Source organism: Herpailurus yagouaroundi, unplaced genomic scaffold, assembly GCF_014898765.1.
Source record: "Herpailurus yagouaroundi ecotype Mexico unplaced genomic scaffold, PumYag 29, whole genome shotgun sequence".
Lineage (NCBI taxonomy): Eukaryota > Metazoa > Chordata > Mammalia > Carnivora > Felidae > Herpailurus > Herpailurus yagouaroundi.
In genome coordinates this window covers 95,915,158-95,942,748 of record NW_024412377.1, presented here as the reverse complement: position 1 = coordinate 95,942,748, position 27,591 = coordinate 95,915,158, and the positions used below count along the sequence as shown (strand labels likewise).

The 27,591-nt window shown below is 42.7% G+C and overlaps 1 protein-coding gene across 1 annotated transcript in view; it reads right to left on the bottom strand.

Annotated features, from left to right (window-relative positions):
- The window catches only part of SERINC5 (serine incorporator 5), a 103,279-nt gene extending 78,968 nt beyond the window's left edge, over positions 1 to 24,311 (bottom strand). Inside the window, exon 1 of the mRNA XM_040449783.1 lies at positions 23,986 to 24,311. Within this exon, the coding sequence (XP_040305717.1) occupies positions 23,986 to 24,012 (27 nt within the window). The 5' untranslated portion in view covers positions 24,013 to 24,311. The remainder of the gene's footprint in view (positions 1 to 23,985) is intronic.
- Positions 24,312 to 27,591: the final 3,280 nt, after the last annotated feature.

Here is a 27,591-nt window from a genome sequence, read left to right as displayed (position 1 = left end):
GTTTAACTGTGATATATGAATGGCCCCAGTTTCTACTGCTGCAGTATTTATATTCTGTGATTTGCACAAAGAAAATCATTTCTCACGCCTCTAACAACAGCCTTGTGTTACTTATAATTAAACCACTGTAATATTTAACCTCATGATCACACAGAGATGAGTCAACCGTCTAAGAGTGACTAGTCACCAGTCACCAAACTGCAATTTCCAGCCCACTGATTGACAGTCCCACTGTGTCTAAATCCCAGATGAAAAATTCCTCCAATGTATAGTCAATTTTTAGAAATTAATTGAATTGAGAGGCCAGAAATAAATCCTAACATTTATGGTCCAATGAATTTTTGACAAGTGGGCCAAGATAATTCAATGGAGGAAAAAAAGAGTATTTTCAAAAAATGATGTTGGAACTGGGCATGCAAATGCAAAAGAATGAAGTTGGACCCCTTTCTTATGCCATACGCTAAAATTAACTCAAAATGTACCCAAGACCTAAACGTATTAGTGAAAACTATGAACCTGTTGGAACAAAACACAGCACTAAATCTTCATGACCTTGAGTTAGGTAAAAATTTCGTAGGTACAAAACCAAAAGCACAAGCAATGAGAGAAAAAATAGATAAACTGAACTACACTGATTAAAATATTTTATACTACAAATGATATCATCAAGAAAGTGAAAAGAAACTCCCAGAGTAACAGAAAATATCTGAAACTACCTACCTTATAAGGAGTTGGTATCTAGAATATATGAAGAACTTATAAAATTCAATAATAAAATGGGCACCTGGGTGGCTCAGTCGGTTAAGCATCCAACTTTGGCTCAGGTATTGTGGGTTTAAGCCCTATGTTGGGCTTTGTGCTGACAACTCAGAACCTGAAGCCTGCTTTGGATTCTGCATTTGTCTCTCCTCTATCTACCCTCCCCTGCACTCTGTCTCTTTCTCAAAAAGAAATGAACACTTAAAAAAAATTTTTTTTAATTCAGTAATGTAAAAAAAAAGCCCAGTTTAGAAATGGGCAAGGGATCTGAACAGACATTTCTCCAAAGATATACAAATGGTTAGTAAACACCTGAAAAGATGTTCTACATCATCGCTCATCAGGAAAATGCAAATCAAAATCAAAATGAGATGCCACTTCATACCCACTAGGGTGACTCTAGTTTAAAAAAACTTTTTTTAGGGGCGCCTGGGTGGCTCAGTTGGTTAAGCATCCGACTTTGGCTCAGGTCATGATCTCACAGTCTGTGAGTTCAAGCCCCGCGTCGGGCTCTGTGCTGACAGCTCAGAGCCTAGAGCTTGCTTCAGATTCTGTGTCTCCCTCTCTCTCTGACCCTCTCCCATTCATGCTCTATCTCTCTCTGTCTCAAAAATAAATAAACATTAAACAAATTTTTTTTGTTTTTAAAAAAACTTTTTTTATTTTTAATTTAAAAAAAAAGGACAATGACAGTTGGTGAGAATGTGAGGGGACATACAGGGACACCTGGGTGGCTTAGTCAGTTGAGCATCTGACTTTCGATTTTGGCTCAGGTCATGATCCCAGGGTGGTGTGATCAAGCTCAGTACAAAGCCTGTTTACGATTCTCTCACTCTCCCTCTCCCTCTGCCCCTCTCCCCAACTCACACACATGCTCTTTCTCTCTCTCTCAAAATTAATAAACATTATGGGGTGCGTGGGTGGTTCAGTCAGTTAAGTGTCTGACTCTGACTCTTGATTTCCACTCAGGTCATGATCTCAGAGTTCATGGATTCAAGTCCCGCATCTGGCTCTGGGTGTTTTCTCTCTCTCTCTCTCTTTCTCTCTCTCTCTCACTCTCTGCCGCTTCCCTGCTCTCTCTCAAAATAAATAAATAAACTTAAAAAATAAATAATAAATACATGTTAAAAAAACAATTAAGCATTATTTTTAAAAAGAAACAGGGCAGTGGGGGGGGGGACAACCTCAAATCATGACTTTTTTCAATTTTTTTTAATGTTTATTTTATTTTTGAGAGAGAGAGAGAAAGAGAGGCAAAGTATGAGCAGGGGAGGGGCAGAGAGAGGAAGACACAGAATTCAAAGCAGGCTCCAGGCTCTGAGCTGTCAGCAAAGGGACCAACGAGAGGCTTGAACTCACAGACCCCAAGATCATGACCCGGGCTGAAGTCGGATGCTTAACCAACTGAGCCACCCAGATAGTATCCCCACGATTTTTTTTAAAGTTGGATATTCCACAACAGAAAAGTAAAAGCTTAGGCATTTCTCCAACTCCACTTTAAGAATAAAAATGAAACTATGAGGTTTTTTTTTTGAACACCTGTTAATTTAAACAGGAATATAGTGTCCCCAAGGACAAATACCTAGCGCTTGGAAAAGCTGAAATTGTTTCATGTGCTTAACTTATTGGTCAGCTATAAAATGCTTTGTAAAGTTTACATAAAGTATTTCATGGACCTTTCAACATTTAGTTTTCTTAAGAGACTGTACAATGGCAATGGATGATATTGGAGCTCCCATTTCTCCAACAATTTTCTTGTCATATCAAAGCAGCCCTTTCAATGCATCCTAATAATCCACAGCCAGCTGGAGACACTTACAAAAACTGATTTGACAGTTTAACTATAATCTTCTTTTTTTTCTAGCTCTATTCACTTTAGTATACTTTAGTTATGAAAAATCTATATTTACATATGCAACTTGTGGATAATGCAGATACACTACATATCTGTACCAACTGTGCAGCCAAATTAATCATCTCAGCTTCCTGTCTTAATGTAAAAATGAGTTAAATCTATTATGTCTAAACCCATTTCATATATATAACATATATACTACCACCACCATCTCCTTGAGGGGTAGAGGTAGTATCAAGAATGAAAACAGTGCCAGAAAACGCAATTATACATGTTGAAATTCACACATTTGTTTCAGTTTGCTACAATCTAAGACTGAAAATTTTGAAAGTAACCAACACATGCTCACAATAAATTCAACCAGCACATCAAGATATCAAATGAAAAACAAATGCTCCCTACATTATCCCCTACTGCCCAACCTCCTGTTCTTACTCCAAAGCAATAACCACGGTTGACAGTTTCTATATATATCTTGTATATATAACAGTATATAGTCCTCCATATGTAACAGTTTCTACACATGACAACAGGTCTTTAAAACGCTCAGAAATTTTTATGCATATACAAATGCTGACATACTTACATACATATGTGCCTATTCCTTTTGAACCCCTGTACATTGGGTTCATTATACACACACTTTTCTTTAATCCCTATTAAACACCACATCTTAGACATCTCTCCCTGTCTGCACACACAAATTTACCTCATTTTTTTAGTGGCGACCTGATATTCCATTGATGGAAGACTAATAAATTTTTTTTTAATCAGTTTTCATGATTAATGATGAATTAAGATGTTCCACGTTTACTTCCAATACAAAAAAACAGTAGAATTACTAGATCCACGAACAGACCAATTTAATGATGATTCAAAATGATTATGCTAATTTAAATATTCCTTCAGAAATGAATGAGCCATGAACCCACAAAGGTTGGTTTCTCTATCACCTTGTCAACTCTGGGTATTATACTTCTTTTTTTTAATGTTTATTTATTTATTAGAGAGGGAGAATCCCAAGCAGGCTCTGTACTGTGCGGGGCTTAATCCCAGGAACAGTAAGTTCATGACCTGAGCCAAAATCAAGAGTCAGATGCTTAACCAACTGGGCCACCCATGTACCCCAAGGGTATTATACTTTTTAACTACCAATCTGATTAGTGAAAAAATATCTCCATTTTTAATTGAATTTTTTAATTATGAGTAAGACTGTTGGGGCACCTGGGTGGCTCAGTCAGTTAAGCATCCAACTTCAATTCAGGTCATGATCTCACAGTTCATGGGTTCAAGCCCCATGTCAGGCTCTGTGGTAACAGCTCAGAGCCTGGAGCCTGCTTCAAATTCGGTGTCTTCCTCTCTCTCTGCCCCTTTCCCGCTCATGCTCTGTCTCTCAAAAATAAATAAACATTAAAAAACTTTTTTCTTTTAGTTATGAGTAAGACTGAGCACCTTCTCACATATTTACCAGCTATTCCCATTTTTTTTTTCCCCTAAGGAATCTATCCCTACCCTTTGTCCATTTTTCCACTGTGTGTCTTTTCCACTGATTCATAAAAACTCTTTTGGCACACTAAGGAAAACAGACCTTTTTCCTATAAATCACTTTGTTCAACTTTATTTATCTTTTACTCAGGACAAGTTCCTAAACTTTCGTATAGTCAAATTCATCAATTTGTTTTATGTATCTTCATCACAACTAGAAAAACCTTAGGCATTCCAAGATCATTATTTTAAATTTTTTTTTTCAACGTTTACTTATTTTTGGGACAGAGAGAGACAGAGCATGAACGGGGGAGGGGCAGAGAGAGAGGGAGACACAGCATCGGAAACAGGCTCCAGGCTCCGAGCCATCAGCCCAGAGCCTGACGCGGGGCTCGAACTCACGGACCGCGAGATCGTGACCTGGCTGAAGTAGGATGCTTAACCGACTGCGCCACCCAGGCGCCCCCAAGATCATTATTTTAGAAGTTCACTAATCTTTTCTCTTAAGACTTTTTTGGATCCCTTTAACCTACTTTAATATGGTTAAATATTAGAGCTACACATGATCTATTCTGATGTACAGGGCATGGATCAAACCTCAAAAGAGGCTTATTCACAACTTAGAATTTGGGTACTGTTATCCCAACAAAGAGTGCCAGCCCACCCCTAACAGGGAACATTTATGAACCCACATTCTGAGTCTGTTCCAAATGCAAAATCCTGTGAAGATATCAGTGACTACATTTCACAGGTAAGTAAACTAAAGGACCAATGAAAGGCACACCAATGGTAAGGGGCAGAGACTACATCTAAACTCAAGCTGCCCATCACAGCTACTCAACTATACTGCCTCTGGACTATCAACAACAACAACAAAAAAGCCTTTTTAAAATGCACACCAGAAAGGGGCACCTGGGTGGCCTCAGTCCATTGAGCTTCTGACTTTGGCTCAGGTCATGATCTCACAGTCTGTGAGTTCGAGCCCCATGTTGGGCTCTGTGCTGACAGCCTGCTTCAGATTCTGTCTCCCACTCTCTCTGACCCTCCCCCATTCATGCTCTGTCTCTCTCTGTCTCAAAAATAAATAAACATTAAAAAAAAATTTTTTAATGCACACCAGAAATAGGTCTAAATGAATTCTCTCTCCCACGATAAAGCATGCTTTTTCCTTCTCCTATCAAACATAAGCTCATTTAACTTGCATATCTAAAGCACTAAATCTTAATATAATACTTCTGAGTAACATTTAAAGCAAACCACATCCGGGTGCCTGGGTGGCTCAGTCGGTTAAGCGCCCTGCTCTTGATTGCAGCTCAAGTCATGATCTCACGGTTCATGGGTTCCAGCCTGCTTAGGATTCTCTCTCTTCGCCCCTCTCCCTCCCACTGTCTCCCCCTCCCCCCAAATAAATAAACTTTATTTTTTTATGTTTATTTATTTTTGAGACAGAGAGAGACAGAGCATGAATGGGGGAGGGTCAGAGAGACAGGGAGACACAGAATCTGAAGCAGGCTCCAGGCTCTGAGCTGTCAGCACAGAGCCTGATGCGGGGCTCGAACTCATGGACTGTGAGATCATGACCTGAGCCGAAGTCGGACATTTAACCGACTGAGCCACCCAAGCGCCCCATAAACTTTAAAAAATAAAACAATTAAGTAAACCACATCCAGGGGTGCCCAGCTGGCTCAGTGGGTAGAACATGCGACTCGATCTCAGGGTCATGAGTTCGAGCCCCACATTGGGTGTAGAGATTACTCAAAAATAAAATCTTTAAAAAGTTTTTTTAAATAAAAAATAATAATAATAAAGTAAACCACATCCAAAGTACAACCTGCCATCATTGTGTCAAATTTTTACTGTATTTCCTTTATGTCAAGGTGGTGCTGTGGGAGAGAATAATCTACTTTGCTTGTGTCCTTTTTCATCTCTATAGCTGTACCACACTGGGGAGGATTTTCAGTCTGTTTTGCAAGAACTCTAACCTGTATGAAAAAAAAAAAAAAAAAAAAAATCAAGCCCAGAGCATTCAGTAGTTCTTATCTAGGCAGCACCAGGCCATCCTCCTGGGGCTTTGTGGGTCACAGGTCATAAAGGTGGGGACAGTTTTTTCACAAAGGCTGGTGAGTGCTACTGACATCTGAGGGTTATTAAGAATGCTATATATCAGCTCTTCATAAGAGTCCCTCACAAGAAAGAACTGACGTACCCAACATACCAATAGCACTGCCCTGGGACACACTAGCTCACATCCGTCCTTCCAAATGCTATAGCTCATTTAACCAGTCTACAGCTTTCTCTTTATTTCTTCTAATGACAGCCTTATAGAATAGATAATGTGTGATCAGGAGCTCAAGACTTTATTAACAGTACTAATAGTTACTATTCTCAAAGTCTTACAAACATCAGGAAGAGGTAATGGATGGATAATGCTACTTGGAAGAGAGGAGGGGCATCTCCCAAGTAACCTGGGAATACCCTCAGACTCTCCATAATGAGAGGCAAGTGGAATGAGCATTAATTAGCCTTCCTCTCCAGCACTCCAAGCCCTGCTTTCTTTCTGCCACACCACAGCAGGTAAAAGAAGTCAGAGACTCAGCTCTGCTGGACCTCTTGCTCCTAAGAAAATGTAATCCCACGACAACCCTCATTGCTCTCTTCCCCCCATCATAAGGAAATAATTTGCTACTTCATGCTTTTCAAAGCCTGCAACCAGAAGCTACTGCTGAGCACGATAATTTGCATAGAGTGGCTCATTGGTTAACCAGCTCTTTCTAAATGGCCTAATATCCCGTATTCAGCAACCTGCAACTTTCACAAACTACATCACTGGGTAAGAAAGCACATTCTTAAAAACTGCTTTCTGTTAAATCCCATGACTCACAGACAGAGTAGAATTTTCTAGGGAAAAAAATTTTAAAAACATTTACTTATTTTTGAGAGAGAGAGCAAGCATGAGCAGGGGAGGGTCAGAGAGAGAGGGAGACATAATTCCAAGCAGGATCCAGGCTCTTAGCTGTCAGCACAGAGCCCAACATGGGACTCGAACCCACAAACCACAACGAGATCATGACCTGAGCCGAAGTTGGAGGTCCAAATGAATGAGCCACCCAGGTGCCTCGCTGGGAAAAAAATTTAAACAATTACGTGGGAGTTTAAGAGAAGAGAGGGGATGGGACACCTGGGTGTTTTGTTTGTGAAAACAGTAACCCACGACCAGGAGTGACAGCTATTGCTCCCATCAGAAAGTCAGCAGTGAGACTTTAGGTGACTTGCCACCAACCAAAGATATCCCAAGATGGTTCTAATTTCAAACTGCCTGACCATTATCCTTAAAAACTATTTAAGTCTACTAAAAGTTCCAAATATTTTGGCTTCCAACTGAAATTTCTCATACCCAGAGGCCCAATTCCCCTTTGTCAGCATGTCCCAATTTTCAGTATACGGTTTGGATAGACGCTGTGGATTCCCATAAGCAACAGCATCAATACAACTGTGGTCCTCTTTTTTTTTTTTTTTATAAATTTTTTTAAAGTTTATTTATTATTGAGAGACAGAGAGACACAGAATGTGAGCAGGGAAGGGGACAGAGAGAGGGGGAGACACAGAATCCAAAGCAGGCTCCAGGCTCTGAGCTATCAGCACAGAGCCCGACGTGGGGCTCAAACTCACAAACTGTGAGATCATGACCCGAGCCAAAGTCGGTCGCCTAACCAACTGAGCCACCCAGGTGCCCCCAACTGTGGTCCTCTTATGGCCTGTGCCCACCTTCAACACTGCCTGCCTCTTCTTACTACTATGCAAAATGACTGCCTCCCCCTCCAAGACCCCAGCCACTGGGTCATTTCAGCCTTGGGAGGCCCACAGGAAGAATTAAACCAGAGCTCCCTAAAATGAAGGAGAGCTGCTTCCAAAGATAGGAAGTTCCGGTCTCTGGAGTTATTTGCTTATTATAGTACAAGAAATCTGAGCACAATTGGGGAGGAGGAGCAGAAGACCCTTCCAGCCACTTCCAGCACCAACTTTCTGGGAGTTAGTCCAAAGGGAGGCAGGGGGGCCAACTCCTCCCTCATACGGCTAACAGGAGCATGAATTGGTAGCTCAGCCTTAGTGAGGAACTTCTCCAATGCCCGGGGCTTCTGAGCTATATTTGTTCCAAGAGGATTGATTCTAAAGGACTTTAGAGCATGTCACCCCAAAATACAATACTTTGCTATATTGATTATTTTGAGTTAAAGGCACCCGAGAAACAGCAGGTACAAGAAGGGCACTCTGGCCTTCCTTTTTCTCCTTGAAAGCAGGGGATAATTCCCGTAAGGTGTCCTCCCTTTACCAGGAAGAAGGAAGACATTCTTATGAAGGACCCATGAAGGACCAGAAGTTGAGATGGAGCAAATCCTAAACAAACATTCCTTGTGAAAATAATTCTTGGAGCACCTGGGTGGCTCAGTTGGTTAAGCATCCAGCTCTTGATTTCGGCTCAGGTCATGATCTCAGTTTGTGGGTTCCGAGCCCCACTGCACCAGTGCAGGGCCTGCTTGGGATTCTCTCTCTTTCAAAATAAATATACAAACTTTAAAATAATTCTTTTCTTTCTAGTAGATCTGCCCACACAGTTAAGTCACTTTTCCACACCTGCCTCTCTTTGTTCAATCTAATATAAAAGCAAGAAGGTTATGCCATTTTTTTAGGTCTTTATTTCATTCGGAGGGCTCCCAAATCACATAAAACTTATATTAAATAAACGTGTATGGCTTTCTCCTGTTAATCTGTCTGTGTCAGCCAGACATACTAGGAAAGTCAAAGAAAACTTCTTCCTCCCCTGCCATGTTAGAGAACAATTTGAACACAGCAAGACGTGTAATTATGTCTGTGGGAGACACTCACTGAAGGCAGAAAACTGCACTCAGCTGAATGGAGCCACACAGGAATACTTGAAATGCATGCCTCAGTTCAAACAGCACTTAGGAACTTCCAAAGCACATGTGGTGTTACACACATCCAATTTCAGATAACCCTCTTTCCACAACTTCACAGTAACTCATAAGTTACAACTCTTTCAACACCCACTTCCACAAATTTCCATCTTTTTGAGATCAAGCACCAAACTTTTCATAGTATTTATGTATTTCTTCTTAACCACTTAACATTTGTAAAACCGTAATACCATTTTAAATAGTTTGCCTTTTGTTTTGTCTTGTTTTTAGAAAGAGAAAGAGTACAGGTGGGGTGAGATGAGGATTGAGGGGAGAGAGAGAGAGGAAGAGAGGATCCCAAGCAGGCTCCACACTCAGTGCAGAGCTCCACAAAGGACTTGATCCTGTAACTCTGAAATCATGACCTGAGCCAAAATCAAGAGTCAAAGAGGGTCAACCGACTAAGCCACCCAGGCGTCCCCATTTTCCCTTAAGGCCTGTGGTTTTTATTACGCAATTTTGCATAGTGTGACTTTTCAGGAATGCATGTTCACATTGTGTGACAACAGGAATGTTTCCAGAGCTCTAACCTAAAGAGGCAGGGCATAGAGAAAGAGTACATAAGACTTATTTATAATAATTGTGTGTGTGTGTGTGGTGTTGTTTTTGTTTTTGTTTGTAAGAAATACAATAGGGGTGCCTGGCAGGCTCAGTTGGTGGAACATGTGACTCTTGATCTCAGGTTGTAAGTTTATGCCCCATGTTGGGGGCAGAGATTACTTTTAAAGTCTTAAAAAATGAATAAATAAAAAGAAAAAGAAAAAGAAATACACTAATAAAAGAAAAATATGAAATAAATGTTGATATGATAGATTAAATGCGATACACCAATTACAATGTTTACTTTTAAGAATTTTCAGTTAACCGTTGGTCTTCGACTCAGGTCATGGTCTAGTGGTTTGTGGGGTCGAGCCCCACATCGGGCTCTCTGCTGTCAGTGCAGAGCTGGCTTGTGATCCTCTGTCTGTCTGTCTGTCTGCCTCTCTCTCTCTCTCAAAAATATATGTAAACAGAATTCTTATGTAAAAATGTTCACAATGTCATGTGATAACAAGTTAGGATATAAAATAGTACACACCATGGCACATGGGTGGTTCCATTGGTTGAGCATCTGACTCCTGATTTCAGCTCAGGTAGTGATCCCAGGGTCATGAGATCAAGCCCCATATCAAGCTCTGAGCTGGGCCTGGAGGCTGCTTGAGATTTTCTCTTTCTCCTTCCCTTTGCCCCCACTCCCCACTCATGCACAATATAGACATACATACATACATACAGTGCATACAGTATGGTCTAATTTATTGCATTTTTTTTTTAAGTTTACTTATTTATTTATTTATTTATTTAAAGAGAGAGCACACGCTGGGGAGGGGCAGAGAGAGAGAGGGAGAGAGGGAGAGAGAGAATCCCAAACAGACTCCACACTGTCAGCACGGAGCCTGACATAGCTCAATCTCATGAAATGTGAGTTCATGACCTGAGCCAAGATCAAGAGTTGGACACTTAACTGACAGAGCCACCCAAGCAACCCTAACTTACTGTACTTTAATACTAGAATGAAATAAAACAAAATACTAACAGGGTTTGTTCTCTCTGGGATTACAAATGATATTTACTTTCTTCTTTATAATTTTCTGTTATTTTCTAGATTTCCTCTGATAACTATGTATTATTTTTTATGAGGTAGAAATACAGTTTTAAAATATCATGAATGTTACTTAATTCATCATTTGCTATAAAGATTTGGTCAGTATCTAGTACTGACGCACCTATAATGGATTCCATTACTAATGGTGAATTTCTGACTTATATCCCTTCTTCAAGATGCTACAATACCATAATGCTTACAACATTTTAAGAAATAAAAAGGCAATAGAGGAGGACAGACTACTTAAAAACATTCAATGAATGCTCCCCTTCTCAAAAAAAAGATAAAAAATTAAGAACCGAAGGGAAAATGAAAATGGCCAATAATACATAGTCTCAGGTTCAAACATGAATAATTACATTAAATGTAAATGATCTAAACATCCAGTTAAAAGGCAAAGATTGTCAGACTGGATCAAAAAGCAAGTCCTAACTACATGTTGCTTATAAGAGACACACTTTTGAATATAGTAAAACCTTGGATTGCGAGTAACTTGTTCTGCAAGTGTTCCATAAGACTACCAAACATTTCTAATAAACTTTAACTTGAGAAACAAGCCATGTCTTGCAATACGATTAGTATGTGACGCCAAATATCACATGATCACAACTGAGCCAATGGTTCTTGAAATGAGCTTTGATATACAAGTGCTTTGGATTATAAGCATGCTTCCAGAATGAATTATGCTCACAAACCAAGGTTTTACAGTATAAGACACAAATTGGTTGATGGGGCTCCTGGCTGGCTCGATCGTAGAGCATGCAACTCTTGATCTCTGAGTTCAAGCGCTACATTGGACATAGAGCTTACTTTAAAAAAAAAAGGCTAAAATGGGGTGAAAGTTAAAAGTATGGCATAACCATCAGACAAACATTTGAAGATAAAGAATATTACCAGAGATAAAATGGATCATTTTATAAGAGGATCAATTCATTAAGGAAACAACAATCATAAATGTGTGTACACTTAATAGAACTTCAAAATACATTAAATAAAAAATGACAGAATGGGAGAGAAAAAAAACACAATCATGTTTGGAAAACACCGTTCTCCCAGTAACTGAGAGAATTAGATGATTTCCACCACCACCACCACCAAAAAATCAGTAATGGAGAAGATTTGAGCAATACCAGAAATCAACTTGAACCCTGTACCCAATAACTGTAGAATATATGTTCTTTTTAAGAGCACATGGAACATTCACATAAAACAATAGCTTTAAAAGGAATTAATATGTACAGAATATGTTCTTTGATTACCACAAAAGTAAATTAGAGGGGTGTCTGGGTGATTCAAGTCGGTTGAGCAACTGACTTCACCTCAATTCATGATCTCACAGCTCGTGAGATCAAGCCCTGCAGCGGGCTCTGCACTCACAACAGAGCCTGCTTGGGATTCTTTCTCTCCACACCTACCCCTCTTCTAAATAACTAAATACACAAACTTTAAAAAGATAAAACATCTTTTAAAAATTAAAAAAATTAGAAAGGGCATTTTAAAAAGACATCTAGGGGGCGCCTGGGTGGCTCAGTCAGTTAAGCACCTGACTCTTAATTTTGGCTCAGGTCATGATCTCATGGTTTGTGAGTTTGGGCCCCACATTGGGTTCTGCGCTGACAGTGTGGAGCCTGCTTCGGATTCTGTTTCCCTCTCTCTCTAACCTCCCGCGACTTGCTCTCAACATCTCTCTCAAGATAAATAACAATAAACTTAAAAAAATAAATAAATAAAATAAAAAGACATCTAAGCTTCAGATGGGGAATTAAAAGGGATGCCTTTTAATGTCTTCCAAGGGAGACTGGGTGGTTCAGTTGAGCATCCAACTCTTGAGTTCAGCTTGGGGCATGATCTCAGTCTGTGGGTTTGAGCTCTGCGTTGGGCTCCACACTGAACAGGATTTTCCTAAGAATAAAATCCAAAAAGGGGCGGCTGGGTGGTTCAGTCGGTTGAGCAGCCAACTTTGGCTCAGGTCATGACCTCCTGGTTCATGGGTTCGAGCCCTGTGTCAGGTTCTGTGCCGACAGCTCGGAGCCTGGAGCCTGCTTTGGATTCTGTGTCTCCCTCTCTCTCTGCCCCTCCCATGCTTGTGCTCTGTCTCTAAGATAAATAAAGCATTAAAAAAATTTTTTTAAAGAATAAAATCCAAATGGATCAAAGAAATTTAAACAGAAAAATAAGGGGAGGGAAGTTAGAGGGGGAGAGAAAAATCGAGGGGATGGAGGCTACCTCCAGACTAAATTTTGACAGGTTACAGAACTTAAGAGTACATGAACTTCAGCATCCTGCAATCTGGAGACAGGAAGTATCCAAACCTCTTCACTACTCATACCAAGGGCCAGCCCCAACTCTACTCAGGTTGTAACCTGCTCCTCTTTCACAATGGCAATCTGTTCACATCCCTCTCTAAAATCAACCACAGGCCCATGACAGAGTCACCGACACCAAGGCAAGTAACCAAACTAGGGCTTAATACCTAACCTAATTGCAGTTTCAACCCCTCTGAAAAAGGTAGTCTTCCCTCCCCCCCACCCCCGTCAAGAAATATAGTCTTAGCCAGTTAGTCAGGAATTTTGCAGTCAGCACCAATGAGGTCATCTGCTGCATGGCCCTCTCTATCCCCCACCCAAAGGATATGAGGATATCTACAAGTTAAGACCCCATGTTATTCCTAAGGGAAAGTGACAGTGCCTGAAACAATTCTTTCTTTTCTTTGGCTAGTAACTTCCTTGCTCCACTCTCCTTTCTATAAAAATCTTCCATTTTATAAAACTTGAAGTTCCTTTCTATTTGCTAGATGGGATGTGCCTGATTCATGAATTGTTGGGTTTTTTTTTTCAAATTATTTTATTTTTAAGTAATCTCTATGCCCAATGTGGGGCTCGAACCCACAACCCGGAGATCAAGCGTTGTATGCTCCACTGACTGAGCCAGCCAGGCGTTCCCAATTCATGAAGTGTTTAGTAAGGCCAATTATATCTTCATATTTACTCAGGTGATATACGTTTTTTAACACCCCAAACCACATTCCACTGAAATGCCACATCCCCCACTAGTTACTCGTCTCCCCTCCATTGCCAAAGGTCTTAAAAGATCATAACCTCCCCTCCCTGGCTTTAATTCCTTAGTTCCCCAGTACTCTCCAACCCCCAGTGCCATAGCTTCTGCTCTCTGGAAACCAAAGATGCCAAAAACCCCAGGAATCCTGGTCTCCCCCTTACTAACTTCTAGAGTATAGGGTGCTGTCTGACAAAACCCAAGCTTCTCCCACCCCAAACCCCCAGATTCTTTCCTCTTCAGACAGGTTGTAACCTCCATCACTTTATTTTCTTTCTATGTTTGCTACAGGAATGTCTGCCTTTTAACTTTTGGGTTTCTTTTTTTTAAGATTTTCTTTTTTTTTTAAGTAATCTCTACACCCAACATGGAGCTAGAACTCACACCCTGGAGATCAAGAGTCGCTTGATGCACTGACCGAGCCAGCCAGATGCCTCAGAATGCCTGCCTGCCTTTTAAATGGAGAGGTCTCCACTGCTGGTCTTTCCCTTCTCATTCTACATTAGGTTTTTCCAAGGTTGTAAGATTCCTTTGAGAAGCTGAGAGATACTAAGAACTCTCTTCCAGGAAAAGTATTCAGAAAAACTGTGTAACTGCAGGAAACCACTAGAACACATTCTTGAGGACCCCAGTTCCCCCACATGTCCCCATGGGTTGGTTCATTTACTCCTAGGGAAGCGTCTCCCCCAGTGGACCCTTTCACAGGCAAAAAAGGTCCAAAACTGAGATATACAAACCTCAAATAAGTCTTTGAAGATGTTCTGCCCCAGGAGAGATCTTATACTAAGAAAAGCCAGCATCAATTCACTAGTTGTTCCCAAGCATGAAAGTAGGCTTAGTAGCCTTGGACTAATATTATGCTAGGTACCCAATGAATATTTATCAACTGACATATTGCTTTAAGAGTTGTAAGCTTTTTTTTTTTTTTTTTTTTTTTAACAGTAAAGAAGTTGACAGTGTCCTTAGGAATGTTAAAAAGAAAACCACAGGCCCAAAATGGTGTCACTTAGATTAACCTAAATGCAGTTTCAATCCTTAAAATGTAACTGTTAACCAGTCAACAAGGAATTTCCTGATCAGCACTAGAAGTTTACTGATAGAACCCTCCCCCTTCTGCTCCCCTTAGGAAGGCAACCTTGCCTAAAACAATGGATTCTATACCAATAATTTCCTTTTTCCCTCTCCCTCCAACCTTTGAAAAAGGCTTCCTTTTCTGTAGACTTCTGGAGCTCCCCTCTACTTACTAGATGGAATGCTGCCCAATTCGTGAATCGATTAGTAAAGGCAATTAGGTCTTTAAAATTTAGTCGGTTGAATCTTTTGTTATTTAACAGGAATAATGCTACCAAAGCCGAAGAAAATTCGTGCTGATAAAGAATCCTATTACAGAGAACATTTTCATTACTATGGTTACAAAATACTGCCATTGTTTCTGAGAACACCACTGGAGGAGTTCAATGAGCGTGGAGTGAACCCCAAAAGACTGAATTCTTTCCTAGTTTTGGTGAACTACACACACCAAGGATCCCAGCATTAGGAGACACAGTCCTCTGTGAAATCATGGAGATACAAGGCAAGAACAAAAAACTGGAAAATAAATCCTATGAAGACCTTGTGGGCTTTATTTCAAAGTGTAGCTGACCAGTTTATAAAAATGATAAACAAACCCAAGTCTGATTTTCCAGCTCTCCTAGTTATCTTTGCATAAATAAGATTTAAGGGGTTGTGTGTACGTGTTTTTCCCACTTTTGTTTCAACTGGACAGTGTTCATGAGGGGGAAAAAATGTTGTTTAATCACTGTCTACTGCAACCTTACTCCAAACCCACAAGTGGTTTCAAAATCTATTCTGTGATAAAAACCTCCTCTAACTTTTTCCATAACAGCTGCTTTCCTTAAACAATCAGCTCAACTTTAATCTTACAAGGCAAACTACAGCAGAAAAGCCAAAGTAAAATCCTGTTTCCTTTAAAATTCAAACAGATGTTTTATGTAACCAGACCAACCCACTATTTGAATTTCCTTACACACACACTACACTGATTCCCACATTATGTTCTAAAATCTTGCAAAGGCTCACTTTAGACTACTTGGAAAACCTGATCATTTAAGACAATCACAGTGGTTTAGATTAGTAACTGGATTAATATTGCTCTGAAGATCCAATCTCAACCCAAATTCAACTGACAACCTCAACATGTAAGGAAATTTCACTAGACACACAGAACACAGGATCTTTAGAGTGTTAAAAAGAAAGACCCCCAAGTCAGTAAACCAAGACCTCGTATCTAATCTAAGTGCAGTTTCAACCCTCCAAATATGTAATCTTAACCACTTGGCATGAGAATTTCCTGGTCAGCACTAGGAAATTTACTGATACATCCATTCCCCTCCCCTTAAGAGGGCGACCTTGCCCAACACAATGGATTCTTTGCTAATAGTTTCCTTTTTTCCACCCCTCTCTTCTTTAAAAAAACCTTCCTTTCTTGTATTTCTGTGATGCTCCCCTCTACTTGCTAGATGGGATAAGCTTGATTCGTGAAACAATTAATAAAGCCAATTAGATCTTTAAAATTTACTCAGCTGAATTTTTTAAATGATTTTTCTCATTTATTTTTTGAGAGAGGGAGGAGGGACAAGGGTGGAGGGGACAGAGGATCCGAATCAGGATCCACACTATCAGCACAGAGCCCGATGTGGGGGTCCAACCAACTCTCGAACCGTTGAGATCATGACCCAAGCCTAAGTTGGACGCTTAACCAACTGAGCCGCCCAGGTGCCCCAAATTTTTTTAATTTAACGACAGTTATAATTACAGGTACTGAAAACAACTCAAAAGATAAAATCTAATTGTATCCAATGGCTAGCTCTGCAGACATCCCATCTTATATAAGGACTTCCTTTCTAATGTCAAACTATCTATCATGGATGAACTGGCCACAATGTACTCTGAATTGTAAGCAGACGATGCCATCCTTCTTGTTCTACCCTTGCAGTTCACATTAAAACACCCGGGACATGGAAAGGTAAGATTCCAAGGATCACAGCTGACTCACTCCCAGGTCTTGAATAGCTGTAGCAAATCTACAGGTGACATTTATACAGAAAACCAGGCAGAAGCAAACAATGGAGAAGAGATTATCTCATTACAGTCAGAGGCTGCCTTCCACTCCCTACAGGTCGGCCCTCTTCAGGCCTCCCAGCCAAGGCATCCCACTCAGACTCCCAGCCAAGCACCCACACAGCTGAAAGCTATTTGTCAGCTTGCCCAGGTCAGCTATAAAGCAGCCCAAGAAAACAAATCTGAGTGATCACCCCTCAAGCTAACTCTCCAACCAACATGGCCACCTTCACTCTCTACTGCTTAAAGTGACAGACTGGTGTTCATAACAACCTGAACTTGGCTAACTACACATCTCTGAACGTTCTTTCTGTATCAGCTCACCAGTGAGCTATATTAGTCAAGAGTTCAACATCAGCCAGTCCCCTTGTCCCACCCTTTGTCAGTGTGGGAGAGCAACTATGTGGGCACTTTACTGCATTCTGCCTGTGTTTTTCAAAAATGAACAGAAAAATAAAAGTGCTGATACTAGTGATACGACAAGACTCAAACTTAATGTAACTGAAACAGAGATGGGCACCTTCGTACAGCAGGAAAAAAATGACTCAAACACGATCTAGGTAGATAGTATCTATATAAATCTATACATATAAAGAAAATCAAATTTAAAGAAATTGTTAAAAATGACTGAAATAAATCTTCAATGATGATACTGAAAGAGGGTAATTCATATTTCCTTCATTATTTTTGGTATTTTAGGAATAGAAAAACACACAAACCTATTAACACATATGCTTATGAATTCACTTCCACTCATCCAACTTTATTTAACACCTCTGGAGAATTCATCATGTTTGAAGGCAAAAGACTACCTACACCTGACTGTTAGCTCAGAAAACATGAATGGCTGCGAAGTAGTACTCAGTGCCTGTTAAAAACTTCCCTGACCAGAGGGCATCTCGCTAGCTCAGTCTGCAGAGCATGCGGTTTTTGATATCAGGGTTGTGAGTTTGAGCCCCACGTTGGGAGTAGAGATTACCCTAAAAAATAAACAAGGGATGCCTGGGTGGCTCAGTTGGGTAAGCGTCTGACTTGATTTCAGCTCAGCTCATGATCTCACAGTTCATGAGCCCTGTGTAGGGCTCTGCACCAACAACAAGGAGCCTGCTTTGGGATTCTCTCTATCCACCCCTTCCCAGCTCAGGCATGCTCTCTCTCAAAATAAATAAGTATTTTTCAAAAGTAAACAAATAAATAAACAAACAGAAACAAAATTTCCTCAATCACCCAATATTTCACAAAAAGAGTAGGACCAAATACAGCACAGCACCTACAGTATAACCTTAATTTTGCTAAGTAAAATCACATATACTAAACATGGGTGACTGGACTATACAATATCAGAATATGGTTCTCTGTGTGGTAAGTGTGATGTTTTTCCCTTTGAGTCTCACAAATACCCCCAATTCATTCAAAAGCACATCAGTCATGAACAGAATGTGTGCCTGGATGTTTTCCAAAGGGTGGAAGCATCATGTGATGTAATGAGGACCTAATATTTCCAATCACTATTAACAAAGAGCTATCGGGAGAGTTTTCCATCCAAAAGCACTCAACAGGGGGATCACCTAGTTCATGACAGGTACTCCGTCTAGAGGGAGAAAGGAAACTCATACATGCAGTAAACAGGAAACAAGTCCTGTGCATCAGATGACCGAGTACTAGGTGGTGTGGACAAATCTAAGTGCACATTCAGAGAGAACTCTCAAAGCTCAGGGAAGATCATTCCTAAGGAAATGCTTCTTGAGCTTATTTACTTTTTGTGGAAGTCTTCATCGACTCTGTGTGTGTGTGTGTGTGTGTGTGTGTGTGTGTGTGTGTGTGTTTTCAGCTACAATCTGGAGGTGATCAGATGCCCTGATGAGGAAGACCCGTTCCAGTTCCCACTTCCTCAGAGGCCACAGTCTAAGAGTCTCCTGTGTGGGCTTTGGTTACCTCTAACTCTGAGGAACCCAGGTTTTGTTAACCACTGTTAATAGTGAGAAACGGTGGAAATTACAAGAAATCTCAACACAAAACCACTCTTCACAAACCCTTGCATGAAGGAACTTGACCAAACTCTAACATGGCCTCTGGCAGCCTAAGGCTGCATCCCTGGGATGACCCAGCTGTCTTTTGCCTTTCAGTTCTAGTCTGGAAAAGCTCTGAGCTGTAGGGAATACTTATACATCTCAAAGGGACAGGAAGAATGCACAACTGTAAGCCCTCTTTGGTAAATGCTCTAAGAAAAGGAGGTTGGGGCCTGTTTCAGGTGCTGGCTAGAACAGCAAAATCTGGTCTGGAAGAAGCTAGACCTTATCCACCCACGACTGGCAGCTAGCAATATCTATCAAAACAGCCCAATAGCTATGTATTCAACTGCCTTTGGTCCTTTATAGGCAACCATAATAAGCAACAGTTACTCATTATTTATACAGAGCAAGAATAAAGAGGAATGGCAGTCTTGCAGTTAAGAGCCCCAACTTGAGTCAGGTGGGCAAGTGTTCAAGGCCTGGCTCCACTACCAGGTAACATCAGTCAAGTTAATTATTTCTCTGTACTTCAGCTCCCTCCCCTGCAAAAGAAGGCCAATTAGAACATTAATTGCCCCTGAAGGTTGCTGTGAAAAATGTATGACATAATGTAGGTAAAAACAGGTAGCACATTGTAGACATGAAATTAAAACTTCAGCTATTGCTTTTACTATCATAAATGTTTATACTTGCCTGGCGTAAACCCTGCCAAGCTTTATTCTCAAATTGCCTTGAAAGCATTGTCTGGACTTTTTTTCTTTTTTTTAATTTTTTAAAAATTAAAAAAAAAATTTGTTAATGTTTTATTTTTATCTTTGAGAGCGTCGCGCGTGTGGGGGAAGGGGAGACATAGTATGTGAAGCAGGCTCTGCACTGACAGCAGAGAGCCCGATGTGGGGCTCAGACTCACGAACCGTGAGATCATGACCTGAGCCAAAGTGGGATGCTTAACTGACTGAGGCATCCACACACCCCTGGATTTTTCACTTACACATCTCATTTCACCTGACGGTGTATAGTGTCATTTTCTGTAGCAAGTTTCCCCCACACTTCCACCCTTAACTAGCCCTTAAGTTCCAGGAGAGCAAGGAATTTCTTTGTTCATCATCCAGTCCTCAGGGACCTACCACCACAGTGCTGAGTGACCAAAAGTGTTGAGTGACCACTCTCTCTTGTAATCTCTCCTTACATTAGCATCCATTAGCAACAGCATGAGCAAAATCTAAGTGTATAGCAGAGTTAGGGCAAAAATAAGATGAACTAGAGGTGAGGTGCAGGTGGGTATGGGCCACTAACAAACTAAGAGTTTTGGGATTCCTTACTGTACGTGCTAAATCACGTACTTTGAGACTTTATGTCTAGATCACATATAATCCTCATAACCCCAGGAAGTATTATCACACTCATTCTACAGTTAAGGAAAACTGAGGTTAATAGAGGGTAGGTAGGTAGGTGCACATTCACACCAGCCCTTGTTGTCCAGATTTCCCAATTCAAACCCAGACGTGAGTCCATAGCCCAGGCTCTTTTCTGAGTTACACATCATCCCGTCCTCAGTTAAAGCCCACAAAATTTTATCTCCAGCCTCACACTTCTCCCAACTTAAACATCCAACTGGTGACTTACCCTTTCCATTTAATTTATAATAGGTTTCTCAGGGCGCCTGGGTGGCTCAGTCATATAAGTGTCCAACCTCGGCTGGCGTCATGATCTCATGGTTCACGAGATTGAGCCCCACATCAGGCTCTGTGCTGATAGTGCAAACACTGCTTCGGATTCTGGCTGTCTGTCTGTCTCTCTCTGCCCTTCCCCTGCACATGTGTACATGCTTGTCCTCTCTGTCTCTCAAAATAAATAAATAAATACATAAATAAATAAATAATAAACAAACAAACAAATATCTATAATAGGCATCTCAAATGTAACAAAGCCAAAAGAAAACTATGGCTCTTCCTTCCCTAATGTCCTCCTCCTCCCTTTAAGCCTCCTATCTCACCTCATAAATGGCACCATCATCAATCCAGTTGCTGGAGCCAAATACAGAATCGTTCTTATTCCCACACCCTACTTCTAATCCACACAAAAGTGCAGCTCTACCTCTAAAATTTGCCCAGAAGCCAGCAACATCCCACTGTAAGCACAACAGCCTACATTAAGGTACCGCACTCTCTCCTCCTCGGGCTATAGCAACAGCAGATCGCCAAGATTTAAGCTCCATCAGGAGGCATTTTTGTTCACTGCTGCAGCCTGCTTGCACACAGAACAGGCAGTTAAAAAATACTCACTGAAGGAACAGCTCTGACTGCTCTCCCTACCTCCACTCCAGTCCCTAATATGGCTGAGTCTTCACAGCTCCCAAAGTGATCAAAGTGTAAATCAAACCACAGTTCCCACTGAAACAAGAACAAAGCCCAAACTCCAAAGGCAGCTGACAGTCCCTGGCCGCATCGGGACCTGCCTGCCTCTCTACCTCACCAGCCTCACCGATGATACTCCAGCCCCCCTGGACTCCCTTCGGTCCCACCCAAAGGCACTCTGCCACCAGGTCTTGTTCCAGTACTAGCACTTACTGTTTCATTGTTTACATGGTTTGCGGAATACCCCCACCCACAAATAAATGGACCCCTGAGGGCAGAGATGATTTTGTCTGGCTCACTGCCCTATCTCTAGCTCCTGGAACAAAACAGATGTTATGATATCGTGAGATAGCCAGAAATATGATTATTTCTTCCTCCCTGGTATGGGAGGCCAAGGAGACCTGTGACTGGCTTCTGAAATTCAGGGCTAGGGGCAGTCTTACCCAACTAAGCCCTTAACTTGTGGGACACTAAATCCAGGTGGTGTCATAATTGAATTGAATTGTTGTATGTCCAATTGGTGTCCAGGGAGTTGGGAAACTGGTTGGTATGAGGGGGGAAAAACCCCACACATTTGGTATCAGAAATGCTGTGAGTAAAAAGTTTGTAGGTGCTCAGATTAAACAAAAGCTTGGTAGAATAAAAGATAAACTAAATAACACAGTTAATTAATTAACTTAAATAAATAGGTAGGTAGACTTGATTACAATATGCCGAGTCCTTTTAATGTACACCTAACAGCCTCATTCGTAGGAAACCATAGTGTCATCACCCCCTCACTGTGTTGAGACCCACCACAGTGTTGCCTCAAGCAGTCCAGAGAAAGCAGAAGTTAACCTTCCTGTGATGAATGGCCAGGATTTGGTTCTTTCCAAAGTCCTGAGAGGGGGATTTTAGAAACGAGTCCTTCAATCCTGCCAAAATATCAACCATACCAATAATTCTTTTACAAGACCCACTTCAGTACTGGTAATCATTTTCAAAGCCCTAAATTAGCTGTTTGGAGTCACAGAAGGCCTCAAGGGCCTTTCAAGGGAATAGGGGAGGACAGATGCTCCTAAATATCTATAATTACTAAATAATGGAAAGTGTGGCATCAAATTGGAAAGCAACTGGAAACAATGAAAGATGTGCAAAGTTTTGAGATTGGGAACATTCAGAAAATAGCTTTTCCAGTCCACATTGGTCTCAGAAGCCCTGGTAAGGGGGTAAGCATCCTCTCTCTCCTCGCCGGACTCAAGGCAAGGCATTACACCTCGAGTTAAAAATAGTTTCCTCATCTCCAAGAAGAACAACGCGAATGCATGTCAGGTACAGTATTAGACCTCTCAGCGTCACACGGCCACTCGAAAGAGGGCGTATTATCTGCCAGAATAATCGGCCAGTAACGAAAACTCACAGTTTAACCCCTGCATCACTTACCGGCAAGCTTTGACTGCCGTGAGGTTGACTGGATTCGGAAGCAAGAATATCCCCGTACCTGAATGCCCCCCCGGAGTTACATTCATTTGAAAACAAACAAACAAAAACACCCCATTAAAATTATGTGCAGGGGCGCCTGGGTGGCGCAGTCGGTTAAGCGTCCGACTTCAGCCAGGTCACGATCTCGCGGTCCGTGGGTTCGAGCCCCGCGTCGGGCTCTGGGCTGATGGCTCAGAGCCTGGAGCCTGTTTCCGATTCTGTGTCTCCCTCTCTCTCTGCCCCTCCCCCGTTCATGCTCTGTCTCTCTCTGTCCCAAAAATAAATAAACGTTGAAAAAAAAATTGTTTTAAATAAAATAAAATTATGTGCAGAAATGCTGTACAGAATAGGGAGGATAGGCAAGAGGGAGTTCGACATCCGGAAGGCTTTGCTTACTTCGTTTTTTCTTACTCGGCAGGAAGGCGTGAAATTAGCATTAAAGAGTTAAAACCTACTAATTCTGCCCAGATGCGCTACTAACCAGTAGGAGTCGCCTATCCAAAGTAGACAAATATATTTTAAGATATTATATGGGGGTAACTGGCAAGTTCAGTTGAAAGAAGGGACGGGAAGGCTCGAGCTCTGCCCAGGCAGCAGGTAGCGTGCAGCGAGGGTTGCGTCGGGAAACTCAGGAAGCAGGGCTGGGTTAGTCTTCCCTGCGCGCGGCCCTGAGAACCATACTTTGGAAACAAGGTTTCGAGACGTTCTGGAAGGCACAGAGCCAATGCTCTAGGCTTACAAGATGCCAAGGGCAAACTGCCTGCGCCATATGACCCGAGTTTTGTTCACCGCATGAGAAAGAAGACGTTGCCCAAACGTACGTCTTTTTCTGGACTCATCAGGTAAGCCGAACCTGGTGGGCTACGGGGCTCAACCCCACATACCCTTGCCTTGAGGGGTCGGCGACACTCTCCAGGAGCAGTCTGGATCCTTCGCCCGAGCCCTGCCTGCCCCGCCCTAAGCGAAGTCCCTAAGACCGGACGGGAAGACCTCAGGGTCTCGTCTTGGGCTTCCCCGAGTGCCTTCCAGCTCGCGCGCGGCACAGGGCTTCCCCGACGGCTGAGCGCCGCGCTCGGGCCCGAGGCACTCACTCACTTAGACTGCGCAGTGTCAGCCCCGGGCGACCCACCACCCGCCTCACTTTCAGCCGAAGATCTGGATCTGGGACTTGCACCCAGAGAAGCCGTAGGTGCCTGGGCTCCCACCCCGTAGCCCGACCCACCTCCCCCCACCCCCCACCCAGCCGCACGCTTCCCCAGCTCACCTGGCCCGCACAGCACTGCGCTGACATCCTGGCGGCTGACGACCACGGGCTTGCTCGCCCGCTCCCCGCGTCCCTCCGGCCCTCCTGGCTCCCTCCAGCCGCGATCACCCCTTTCTGGACCAGCTCACGCCTCCACGCCGATCTGCCCCAGCCAAGCGCCAGGCACCGCCGCCAGGGTGAAAACAACCGCCGCCAAACCCCGCCCCGCCGCTGCAGACCCCGCCCGCCCCCTCGAGCCACGACAGCCCTTGCTCCGCCCCGTGCCCGCCCCCTCCCAGGCGGTCCGCCGCGGAGCAGGCTCGCCCGGGGCTCGCACTTCCGCTGGCGTCAGGCGGCGGGGCGGCTGCCATCACTTCCCGGTGCAGTGAGAGCTCCGAAGTCCGCCCACCGTCGGGCGGGCCCGGCGCTCCCGTGCTCCCGCGCCGGCCTGACTGCGCTCGGTCCTGGGGAGAGCGCAGCGCCCCTTTGACCCCCAGCTCCAGTCAAGGAGCTGGTTGCTAGCTCCAGTAAAGCCTAAATCCTTAACTGAACGATTGCTGAGTGACCTGCACCGAACCGAGCCAACGCAGTAGGGACCACCGAGTGCGGGTTGACTGTCTGCCTCGCGCCAACGAAGACACGCCCTGGATTCCTGTTTCTGAAATCCCTTACCTCCCTCCTTTGTCAAGAAAACTGAACTACTTTAGGGAAAAGCCCCTCTGCCCAAGTTTCCTTGAATCTATGGGCACCTGGCTGTTCTGCCAGGCACCCTGGGGGATTCAGTGAGAGCCCTTTCCTCCCTTCCCTGGATATTGATCTATTTTCCAGCCTCCATCCCCGCCCAGGGACTTGGTTTGCATCCCTGCCTCCTTTCACCCGACCTACTTTAAAAACGGGTCCCAAATAATCGCTTTTTACATGCAGAAGACAGAGCACTCCTAGTTTTTCTCCGAACCGAAATCTGCTCTCCTCGCAGCCACTTCAAGAAGAGGAATTTGTTAGTATGAACTTTGCCCCGTGCCCTTTTACTTTAAAATAAACATTACTGTACCCAATTTACAAATGAGGAAACTAAAGCCCAGACACGTTAAACAACTTGCCCAAAGTTTCACAGCAAAGCTGAAGAAGCAAAATTGGGACTGGAATCCACTTGTCTGACCCCCGAGCACTTGATGCAAAGCCTGCCCTTAAATGGACTCGCTTTCAAGACAGAGCCTTTGGCCAAGTATTGTCTTCTCTCGAAGAATAGAAGCTGGAGAATAGAAAGTCGAATGGGAACTGAGTTTTTAATGAGCTGCACAGGATCTCCTAGAATCTCAAATACCTGAGTTTAGAGGAAGAAAAATAATGGAGCAGGCCCTACTCAGAGCCATGGAAAGTAACAAGTGGCTCTAACTAAAATTTGGAAATAATAATAAAGCAGAGAAAAAAATTAAAACAGCATAAATAGAAGCAGACTAGTGCAGCAACCTGCTCCATGGTGGCCTGTAACTCATCCCAAACAGAGGTCACTGTGGCCCCATTTCTCACCTGGGGAGGTTAGTTGGACATCTAGAGTTTTTGTCCATCTGGGAAGAGCCAAACAGCTTCTGGGAAAGGGGAGGTGTGACATCTCTGTACGTTTGAGCTGTCTGGGATCCAAGCCTCCTATCCAGTTAGGGTAGCTGAGGCTCAAGAAGGCAGAGGATCCTCATCAGGGACCGCTGGGATAGATAGAGGCAGAGCTGGTAGCAGGATGAGGCCTCCTGACCCTGAATCCTGTGCCCTTTCTGCCAGATCAATTCTAATGTGGGAGGGTTCTGTGACTGTTATCATTGCCAGCCTGCTGGGGAGTTAATGAAAGAATAACTCAGGGATTTGTCAATCCTGCCACAAGGTACAGAAAAGCATAGTGGAAGCCCAACCTTCCAGAGGCAGGAAGTTGCAAATTTTAACTCTACCCAGAACTAGCTGGACCACCTGTGAGTCTCAGTTTTATCATCTGCAAAACAAGGCTAATAATGCCCCCTCCAAGGGGCACCTGGGTGGCTCAATTTGTTGAGTGTCTGTCTCTTGATTTTTGCTCAGGTATCCCAGGGTCATGGGATGGAGCCCTGAACCCTGTGGCAGGTTCTGAGTTGAGCATGGAGCCTGCTTAAGATTCTCTCTCTCCTCTCTCTCTGCCTTTCCCCAACTCACGCTCACCCTCGAGATCACTCTGCTCTCTCACTCTCTCGCTCTCATGAAGGAAGGAAGGGAGGGAGGGAGGAAGGAAGGAAGGAAGGAAGGAATGACATACACTCTCCAAGGATTAGATAAACTCACCCCTATAGACCATGCCAAACAGGGCCTGGCCTTCTTAAGCAGACTGAATAGCAGCCCTGACTGATATTAATAAAGAAGTTTAAAGGATATTGAGAAATAATCTGTGCAAGCGGATTCCCCCATCCCTGCTGGAAGATTTCAAAGGCATGTGGCCTTGTGTAGAGGTTTACCACCTTCCTTGCTCTGAGGGCTGTACTGTTACTATTTAAGGGCTGGTTGGTAGCATCCTTTGCATCTGTGGTTAGTTAACAAGAAGAAAAGTAATGTCAGCAGACATAACATAAAACAGTGGCACCTTAATTTTATTTTAAGTACTCTGAAGACTTTTTTCAAGGAAGACAGTTGTACATGGTGTTCTTCACATGTAGATACTTTTACAGTCCATTGCTTTTGATTTGGGTTTTTCAGGAATACGCAGTAATAGACCTCCTTTAATAAGACTAGCTCTTGGCACACCATGTGAAATATTTCCCCCACAAAAATTTTCTTAAATTAACTGAATTAGCTCCTTTTATGCAATATAATTATATATGTATATATGAAATTATAAATAACCAGCTTATAATTTGCTTTTTTCTCCTCCCTAATTTGAAGTGCTTTTTTTGGTTTTTTCCTTTTTAGGAAGTAGAAGTCAGTGTTGAGTTTGAAACACCACTCACTAAGGATGCCTGGGTGGCTCAGTCGGTTAAGTGTCTGACTTTTGCTCTGGTCATGATATCAAGGTTCTGAGGCTCTGTGCTGACAGCTCAGAGCCTGGAGCCTGCTTCGGATTCTGTGTCTCCCTCTCTCTCCCTCCCCCTCCCCTGCTGTCTCTCTGTTTCGCAAAAATAAATAGACATTAAAAAAAAAAAAAAACACTCACTGAACTAAAAACAACAGTGGTATATACTCATATTATTAAAGAAAAAAGCTAGTCATAAACACCCACGAACCTTCCTTATAATTTAGTGTCCAGTTCAATAATGGCTTCAAAGCAAATAAAATTAATTACTCTAACTCCCTAAAATTTTCTCACCTTTAAAAAAAAACAAACCACCTAGTGATGCATTTGGTTAGTTTTTATTTTATTTTTTTAAGTTTATTTATTTATTGTGAGAGAGACAGAGAGAGAGAGAAAGACCATGAGCAGGGGAGGGGCAAAGAGAGATGGAGAAAGAATCCCAAGCAGACCCCCAAGCTGTCAGCAAGGAGCCCAATGTAGGGTTCCAACCCAGGAACTGTGAGATCATGACCCGAGCCGAAACCAAGAGTGGGACACTCTGAGCCACCCAGGAACCCTTCTGTTAGTTTTTAAATAAAAAAGAAGAAATTTCTCTAAACTTC